The sequence below is a fragment of the Bombyx mori genome, chromosome 23 (genome assembly GCF_030269925.1).
Source record: "Bombyx mori chromosome 23, ASM3026992v2".
Taxonomy (NCBI): domain Eukaryota; kingdom Metazoa; phylum Arthropoda; class Insecta; order Lepidoptera; family Bombycidae; genus Bombyx; species Bombyx mori.
The window spans coordinates 4,633,589-4,644,002 of NC_085129.1; the positions used below are offsets into that span (position 1 = coordinate 4,633,589).

Below are 10,414 nucleotides of genomic sequence, written 5' to 3' on the forward strand. Positions count from 1 at the left end.
ATTATGAAACGTTCCTATGTCGTTAATAAATACGAAACTCTTTTTGATTTCTTCGCGGCATCTGTTCGTGCCTGAAGCTATTCGAAATTGTTCTTTGATATGAATGTATTTTTTCGGCATATTGTGACAGCATTTATATATCTTAAAATAAGCAGCTTTAAATAAACATATCTTTACTAACTAAGCGAGCAACAACAACGCCGAGCCTCGGGCGGCGGTTAAATAACCCGATAATTGGTAGCCACAGACCATGAGGAATTAAATCTCCTTAAAAAGTGTGGACTCCGTAAGATGTCGGATAGTAGAATAGCATCTTCCCCTATCTTCCCGTGGGTACCGTGAAAACCGGCTGAGGGATGTCCCAGTGGGTGGGCAGCAGCACCCTCTGTAGTGTCGAATACTAGATATCAGTTGACGGGTCACCGGATACTACTGCGGTGTGGAAGGCAAGGGGAAACCACCACACTAATCTCCCAAGAAAGTCATCATGAGGTTACGAAATGGAAAACAACGGTGGCCATGCGATCCGCTTAGCAACCGGCGCCGCTCTGCGTCCGGGGCAGTCGGTGTTAAATTGGATACCGGCCATGTACGTGTAGGAGACCAGGCACTGCATGGAAACTGGACAACTGGAACTTTAAAGATACGTCACATTCAGAAGATAGGAACTTGGAATGTGCGTGGCTTGATGCAACCTGGAAAACTTCATATATTAGAGAAAGAAATAACCCGGTGCGAACTTAACGTCTGTGGCCTTTCTGAAACACATTGGAAAAGTAATGGCCACTTTCTTACTGATGCACACGCTATTTATTTTTCTGGAAATAATACAAAGAGCAGTAATGGGGTCGCGATTGTCATACCAAAGGGCATCAACGATTGTGTGATGGGCTATGAGTCCGTGAGTGATAGAGTACTCAGTATAAGAATTAAGGCAGCACCGATAAACTTGGACATCATACAGGTCTACGCACCAACAAGCTCATCGAGTGATAAGGATTTGGAAGATTTTTACTGCGATTTGGAAAACACCATGTCTAAGATACCCAATCGAGAGCTACTTATAGTTATGGGTGATCTTAACTCAAAAATTGGAGCAAATGCAAATCAGCTTAGTCAGACGGCCGGCAAATTCGGGTTGGGCCAGCGTAACGAAAGGGGTGAGCGTCTGTTAGAGTTTGCTGCCGATCACAACTTAGTGATATGTAACAGCTTTTTCCAAAATCATCCACGTAGGCTGTATACATGGATATCTTCAACTGGTCATAGAAATCAGATTGATTATATCATGATTAGTTCACGGTGGAAAACTTCTGTGAGGAACACTCACACCCTGCCCTCAGCCGACTGTAGCTCAGACCATGAACTTCTGGTAGCAACAATACAACTTAAACTTAAGGCTGCTAGGAAGGTTGACAAGCAGCGAAGAATCCAGCCTACAGACTTACCCAAGTTTGTGAATACACTAGAGCAAAATTGGAGTCGCTGGACTGACATAAATCCAGAATCTGCCACTCCAAATCAGTTGTGGAGCCGAGCAAGAGAACTCTTCCAGACTGCAGTCTCTGCATCAAAGATGCCGAATGAGACTCATAAGCGTCAACACTGGATGAGTGTCGATACCTTTGCTCTTGTAGAGGAACGACGACGATTGAAGACATCGGGAGCTGATCTGAAGACCTTAAATGCTAAATCAGCTAGGATACAAGAAGCATGCAGACGGGACCGAAATCAGTATCTCCAAAACCTCTGTATTGAACTAGAAATACACGCTAATAAGCATGAAACACGAGATCTTCATCAGAAAATTAAATCCTTAACTAAAACTCTATCTTCAAAAACATGGGCTATTGAGAATTCGCAAGGTGAAACAGTAACAGACCTTGAGGATATTTCCGAAACGTGGAAACAGTACTGCCAATCTCTGTTTCAAGATCCTAACTCGCACTGTTTCGATCCAACAGCACCTCAAGATGAAGAGATAGAGCCGAGCATTCTTAAGGATGAGGTTAGGGCTGCAATAAAACATCTTAAGAAAGGGAAAGCCACAGGGAAAGACGCCATTCCAATTGAAACGATTGAGGCATCTGGGGAGTATGGCGTTGAAATTTTCCATACCCTGTGTAATAAAATATGGCAGTCTGGAACTTGGCCCCAAGACTGGGTTCATACTGTTTTCGTGCCACTGCATAAAAAAGGTTCGACAAAAAGCTGCAGTAATTACCGTCTCATAGCGTTGATTCCACACGCATGCAAGATATTGCTGCGTATCGTTAACGAGCGCCTTAAATCGTACCTCTCTAAAGAAATTGCTCCTGAACAGGCCGGCTTTGTGAAGGGTAAAGGTACACGAGAACAAATATTAACCGTTCGACAGATCATCGAAAAATCCCGGGAATTCAACAAGCCTACGTACTTATGCTTTGTGGATTTCTCTAAGGCGTTTGATTCTGTCAAATGGCCAAAACTTTGGGAAACTGTTTTGGCCATGGGTACCCCCAAACACTTGGTCCATCTGCTGAGGCGACTCTATGAGGAAGGAACAGCTTCAGTTAGAATAGATGACATTCTATCGCGTCACTTCCACCCTAACGCAGGAGTTCGCCAAGGGTGTATTATATCACCGCTCCTGTTCAATATATATACGGAGCTTATAATGAGAATCGCCCTCGAAAACTGGTCGGATGGAATGACTATCGGAGGTCGGAAGATTTCAAATCTTCGTTATGCAGACGACATCACTTTAGTCGCGTCAGGTGTTAGCCAGATGGAAGAGCTACTCGGTAGAGTGGAACGCGTCAGTCTTGATTTCGGACTTAAAATTAACCGCAATAAAACAAGTGTCATGATTGTCGACCGTGCTAATAATAACTCGCCAGAGGTCACAAAAATTGCGAACTGCGATGTCGTACAGTCATACATTTACTTAGGTGCACTGATATCGAACACTGGCGGGTGCGTTGATGAAATCAAGCGGCGTATGGCTGTTTCGAGGTAAGCCATGGACAGGCTAAAGAAAATATGGGGGAATCGAAATATCACTAAAGCCACTAAAATCAGACTTGTAAGAGCGCTGGTCTTCCCCATTTTTCTTTATGCTGCTGAGACCTGGACATTGAGAGAAAGTGAGAAAAAGAGGATAGATGCTCTCGAAATGTGGTGCTGGAGAAGAATGTTGCAAATATCGTGGACAGAGTTCAGAACGAATCAGTCAATTCTACAGGAACTCGGCATCAAGCAGCGACTATCCTCCATCGTTCAGGGTCGCATTCTCACTTTCTTCGGGCATGTGTCGCGGCGAGGTGACGACTCAGTTGAGCGCCTTGTGGTGCAGGGCATGATAGAGGGTACAAGACCGCGCCGCAGATCACCGTTACGATGGACCGACCAAATAAAGGCAGCTCTAAACGGTCCCGTTAACGAGTGCACAAGAAGGGCCGCGGTACGCGAGGAATGGCGACGTCTGGTGAAGCGCACCACCAACCGAAGTGATGACCACGACCACTCTGCCAAGAGTGCATACGACTGAGAAGAATACTAACTAGTGGTTCCGCAGTAGTCGAAATTGGACTATAATTAATTGAAATTATAAGTTTGTACACTATTATGATTCTATTGTCATAGACTCTTTTACTTCTATAATCACAGATTTCGCCAAGACTACATTATAGACAAATAATATTAAAGATAAACAATATTAACCTATTTTCAATTTGACCACAGACTTTAAGCATTAACTAAAGTTTGACAATAAACAAAGAGTATACATACTGCGTGTGTGTGTGTCAAATACACAGTAGTGTGTGTAATGTTTTTTTTTTATTGATTTAATATATATTATATGCATTATTTTTAAAAAAATATTAGCATTCTGCACTCCTTCTCTATATTTTCTATAAGTGTGGGAAATTTTATACTCCTCCGTCCGCGCAATTTTCGTAAAAACGGATACAAAGTTTTTGTTGCGCAAAATTATAATTTGCGTAATTACTGGTGGTGGTAGGACCTCTTGTGAGTCCGCACGGGTGGGTACCACCACCCTGTCTATTTCTGCCGTGAAGCAGTAATGCGTTTTGATTTGAAGGGTGGGGCAGCTGTTGTAAGTATACTGAGACCTTAGAACTTATATTTCAAGGTGGGTGGCGCATTTACGCTGTAGATGTCTATGGGCTCCAGTAACCCAGGTGGGCTGGGCTGTGAGCTCGTCCAACCCATCTAAGCAATAAAAAAGCTAGGTATTGAGAATGTCTTTTTTCTTGTCTTCTTACGTGTGCTTACAAATCACAAAGTGGAAATGCTAGATTTTTGCTTGAGCAGGTATATTGTAAATACTATTCGTTTTCCTAGCACTGGTTTAAAAATTGTCCCCAACGCTAGACTGGCTGTAGTATTCAACCCTTAACAGTTATATAATATTAAAGAAATAAAAATTAAGAACTTCGAAAAACAAAAAAAGAGCAAGTTAGTGTGACGACAGCAATGTATTGAAATCTAAATTATTTTTATTCAATACTTTAGAAATCGCATGTCACGTATTTAATGAAGTGCATAATATAGTCAAATTAAATATGAACAATAGAAAAATACTCAATACGAATCCACTTAAATACTTTGAATGTCATACCTGTGTAGATAGATACGAGTTTGGTAATAATGTTTTTAAACTAATGAGTGCTTCTTACTTCGCCTATCGTTATTTCGCTGGGTTTTTATTACTGTAGATGGAAAGCTCACAGCCCATCTCATGTTTTTTTTTGGGTTTGATTTTTATTACACGATATTATTCCTTCACCGTGGAAGTCAATCGTGAACATTTGTTAAGTACGTATTTCATTAGAAAAATTGATACCCGCCTGCGGGATTCATGCACCGTTGCATCGCTAGATACGAATGCACCGGATCCTTTAGGCCACGACGACTTCAAAGTTAAGTGATTACGCATAAACATCCCCGCTTTGATATATGTTGTGGAAGTTGCAATTATAATGTACACAGCTGCAAACTGACGTCGGAGACTCAAAATAAGTATATACCAAAAACGACTGTACTATAGGTACATTCATAAATAAAGAGCTTCAAATATTTTAAGTTTTGAAATTTAGTTTCAATTGACTTTAAGTGATTTTCTGCTACTTCAATATCACACAATAATATAAAAATTTAGCATCCATTACTGAGACTAAATTGATTTCCATAAGTATCGTTACATTTTAACGAACAAATTCTCAATATACCTTTTTTTTATATTTAAGTTGTGTAAGTATCGGCAACCGTTTACGTAACTGCATTCTGTTGAATTACAACACATGGAAATCTATTTGTAATTATACGTCTATAGTCAATTGTGGCCTTGTCAAAGTAGAAACGGTAGCGTCCACACAATGGATTAATCATACGGATAGCAAGAAATCGATGTAAATAGACGGGACGTACGGCTTGCGCGGATTGCGAGCAACCTATTAAATGAATTTTAAATGTAGCACGGCAATGAAGATAAACTTGTGAAGCTATGTACTTTTTAGTTATTGCTCTAGATATGCTGACCAGCTCTTCGGCCACTTGGCTTTAAGCACCGGAGTCAAAAACAAACACTGAGTGAATGTCGCTCGCCACCTACCTTGTAGTGTGCGCTCGAAATATCAAAATGAGCTCGTCCACCCATCTAAGTGAGCTCGTCCACCAAACTAAGCAATAAAAAAAAAATATGCAACGACTTTTATTCAAATCAAAAAGAATTCACGTGAGAAAGAAGTAAGGCGGTGGCGTCTACACCTACAGGTTTACAATCCAACGTAACACCAGTAATCTTCCAAATGTTGGTCTATGTTAGTTTGTCACACAATATTTGTGAATACTTTCTCGAAAAAGTAGTTCATAAACAGGTATTGGGTAAGCATTAGTTTTTAAAATTGATAGAAGCCTTGCGTGTGTAGATTTTGAGCTAAGCACATACTCATTGTGCGATATAACAATGTTGAGGTTAAAAAAATAACAAAAAAAATATTATATTATACAAAAATAGGTTTACCAGACTGATAACTAAATTTAATTCAAACCGCTTTTACTACTTAATCTCCACAACGCTTCAGTGGTTTACGACCACAAAAACTGTAAACCATTCGAAACGCGAGAAAATAAATGACGTCATTAAATCACAAATGCGATCAAACCGTAAAACTAATTTGAATTATTCTACTCACGTTTCACTCTTTTAATTATCCAGTCCACTCGCAAAAACCGAAGAAAACAATAGTTTAATTACTACACGAACGTATTGTCCGTGTGTTTATCGCCCGCAAACGATATATAGACGAATGAAGGTTCTATTCACTTGCGGTATTTCAATATTATCGCGGACCTTGTCAGTTGAACAATGGCCCGAAAGCTGAGAGATGAAGCACCATCGTTAGTCACAAAACTGAAGCTAATATAATTTTTCTTAGGCGAAGCCGACGCGCGGCATATGCTGTACTTCGTTGCAGAAATTAAAAGAAAACGTTTTGTGTATTTTTTTACATAAGTGTGTTTAAAATAAACCGAATTTAAAATTAAATAACTTACACGTGTCATTGTCAAAGTCGAAAAATTGAACAGCATTGGATACCAAAAGTCCCGAGTTGCGGCTTTTTTAACTGAAAAATACTGACATTGACAGAGTATCTGGCATTGCATTAATGATTTAGTAAAAAATTGTAATACTAGAACATTATTAAAAAGTATGAAATTTGAATGGAAAAAGAGGACATGGTGCGCCGATCTCGCATATTATGAACAAGTAACCGTGAGTATTTGTGAGCAAAACCACTAGTCACGAGCACAAAATAAAAACTATCAGACCAAAGATCGTCCAGACGTATTATGTTAATTAACGATGGAATAGAACCCAATACTTTTTTCTACTAGAAACTAGGACAATAGGAACTATTGCCCTAGTTCCTAGTAGAAAAAAATTTGGAATTACAACCACTTTATGGAAATACAATAATCAATATGTATCACACGTAACTCACCCGATGACAGAGTGACAATCCCATAAAAACCTTAGCATATTTTTTTTGATTATCCAAAAACAATAATAATAAACACGAAGTTTTTATTGCGTCTTCGTATCGCAGGCGTTTTTTTAATTAGGGCGTTCAGGTTTTTACGTTTTCTAATTAAGCACTGTGGTGTTATAAAGTTTTATGTTCCAATGTTGTGGTGTTATGTGTTTTTAATGCAATCAAAAACTTTTACGAAACACATTACGAATTCAATTTGAACGTTTTGATGTGTTTAAATTCAAAACTTTCATAGAAATGAGATTAGTGTCGACTAATCCCGAGGCTTGACGGTAATTATTGTGACACAAAAAAAACACTAACGATACCGTAAGTAGTATAGTATAATCCAATTGCATTATTGAACCTGAATGAATCGTTACTTGAGGCTAAAAGAGACAAAAAATCGTGCGTGAAAAATAATTACGATTTTCAAGTAAGGAGAATACTACAAATATGTATTAGAAAAGTAAAAGTTTTACCTCGTGAAGGTTAGATTCGCATATCCGTAACTTATTATTATAATAATAACCAGAAACTGGTGGTAGGACCTCTTGAGAGTCCACGCGGGTAGATACCACCACCCTACTTATTTCTGCCGTGAAGCAGTAATGCGTTTCGGTTTGAAGGGTGGGGCAGCCGTTGTAACTATACTTGAGACCTTCGAACTTATATCTCAAGGTGGGTGGCGCATTTACGTTGTAGATGTCTATGGGCTCCAGTTACCACTTAACACCAGGTGGGCTGTGAGCTCGTCCACCCATCTAAGCAATAAAAAAAAAAAAAATGAATATAGCTTAGACATTCATGAATTTATGGAACGCAATCTAATCTAGTCGTATGCATACACGAGCATTTTAAGAGTAAAAATATATTTAAACAGAAAATATACTACATTTTACATGAGAAGAATTAAAGGCATACGTTATATGAGGCCATTGGGAAACGTTTAACTAAGTTATAGGATGCAAAGATTAAAAACATAATCATAGAGCCGTTTTATGTACAAAGATCGCTGCTGTTATCAGATCTTGGCATTAAAACGGTTTCCCGCTGTTAGAAAAAACCAATACCATAAAAAAAGACTTCGAAGATTTGAAGCAGGAGCTCACTAAAGTAAAGTAAAGATACTGGATACCAGTAATTACGCAGATATTTATTTTGCGTAATTACTGGTGGTAGAACCTCTTGTGAGTCCGCACGGGTAGTAGGTACCACCACCCTGCCTATTTCTACCGTGAAGCAGTAATACGTTTCGGTTTGAAGGGTGGGGCAGCCATTGTAACTATACTTGAGACCTGAGAACATATCTCAAGATGAATAGCGCATTTACGTTGTAGATGTCTATGAGCTCCAGTAACCACTTAACACCAGGTGGGCCGTGAGCCCATCCATATAAGCAATAAATAAAAACAACCTTTGGGTTGTAATTTCTACTATTCCAGTGTAGACTTTGGTTAGGCCCACATTATGTTTGTATTATGATGCACGGGGGAATTAATTAGGTTGATCCCATTTCAGCATTGTAACAGAGTTCCTGTTCCCTTAACCAATGCATTCATTTACAGTGCGGGCCCTGAGATCATTTTTGTGTGCTTTCCGGCTCTAGAAAGAACTTCCCTTCAGTAGATTTTTAAGTGCTTTACTAAAACGGTCTTTATACGAGGTTAGGAGTCCTTAGCTTTGGACAGAGCTTTCTTAGGCTAGCCCGCGCTGCCGCCCGGTGATGTGTGTAAAACATTTGCTTGTCTTAGAGTCGTCGACAATTGTTTGGAATCAGCCGGGAATCCTCGGGGTCATGAGTCCAGTTGACCCTACCTTGTTCGGGTTCTATGTTTAGTGGCTGGGCCTATGTGCCTTCTTCAACCCAACCTTTAACATCGGCAGTAGCCGGGTCCCAAATACCTCGCCTGCCTCCTAGAGCCTGGTATGAATTTCGGCTCCAATCCGAAATCAAATTGTAAATATGATTTCGCATTGTAATATTTATGCGTTTCGATGACAATTTAAGAGTTTCGGTGACCGTTTAACACCAAGTGAGGTCGTTCACCAGTCCAGTGCAATAAACAAAACAGAAATCACGACAGTGTGACTAATTGTTGTGGCTATTATTAATACTAACCGGTAATTATTAATACTAACTACATTTATCACTGACCGTAACATATTATAGACAATTAATATCTATCAAGCAAGCAAAGAGCAGAGTACTCACACCGACTGTTGCTATTAGTTTAACGAATGAATGCCTGTCTCGCTTTACTGCTACTATGGTAAATATATGAAATATATTAATTATATACCTGTTTGGAACCTCTGGGGCTACGGAGGGACTTAGGTTATCTTTGTGTTTTGTCAATATTATGTTCCATGGGGTGTGCTCTGAGAAATTCGCACCTCCCGCCATCGGAGCAGAGTTCATCTATATTATCTGGAACCGCTGCGTTCGTCGACAGTGCGTTTCCAAAGATCTTTTTTGCTACGAACCATCCGGCTTTGGAATGAACTCCCCTCCACGGTGTTTTCCGAGCGCTATGACATGTCCTTCTGCAAACAGGGCTTGCGGAGAGTACTTAATGGTAGGCAGCGGCTGGGCTCTGCCCCTGGCATTGCTGACGTCCATAGCGACGGTGACCACTCACCATCAGGTGGGCCGTATACTCGTCTGAATACAAAGGCAATAAAAAAAAAAAAATTTACGAGTTTATCCCCCATCTCCTTTTTAAGATTACACGTCCCGCCACTGGAGCAAAGTTCATCTACATTATCTTGAATCGCTACATTCATCGACAGTCGACAGTTTTGAAACAAGGCTTGCGGTAATTACTCAGCGGTAGGCAGCAACTTGGCTGTGTCCCAGGCATTGTTACAGTTGACGTTCATGAGCGATGATCACCACTCACTATTGGATGGGCCGTATGCTTGTCTGCCTCTAAAGGTAATAAATATATATACATACTTATATACATCGTTTAATAAAAATATATTTAGGATAAAATATAATTTACGTAATTATTGATACTAATGTTTGTATGTACTGGTGGTAGGACCTCTTGTGAGTCCGCAAGGGTAGGTACCACCACCCTGCCTATTTCTACCGTGAAGCAGTAATGCGTTTAGGTTTTGAAGGGTGGGGCAGCCGTTGTAGCTATACTGAGACCTTAGAACTTATATCTCAAGGTGGGGCAGCCGTTGTAGCTATACTGAGACCTTAGAACTTATATCTCAAGGTAGGTGGCGCATTTACGTCATAGATGCCTATAGGCTCCAGTAACCACTTAACAGCTGGTGGGCTGAGAGCTCGTCCACCCATCTAAGCAATAATAAAAAATAAAAAATGTACCTCCTTGTTTGTGTTCATTGCGGAGCAGTTA

At 40.0% G+C, this 10,414-nt stretch overlaps 1 protein-coding gene across 1 annotated transcript; it reads left to right on the forward strand.

Moving 5' to 3' along the window:
- The first annotated feature begins 487 nt into the window (after positions 1-487).
- On the forward strand, positions 488-2,998 carry LOC101743055 (LINE-1 reverse transcriptase homolog). Its single transcript, XM_012697848.2, has one exon. The coding sequence runs from the start codon at positions 488-490 to the stop codon at positions 2,996-2,998; it is 2,511 nt and encodes an 836-aa protein (XP_012553302.2).
- The last annotated feature ends 7,416 nt before the right edge of the window (positions 2,999-10,414 follow it).

Coding starts and splice junctions, on each gene's coding strand:
- LOC101743055 (XM_012697848.2), top strand. CDS start 488: ATGAGGTTACGAAATGGAAAACAACGGTGGCCATGCGATCCGCTTAGC.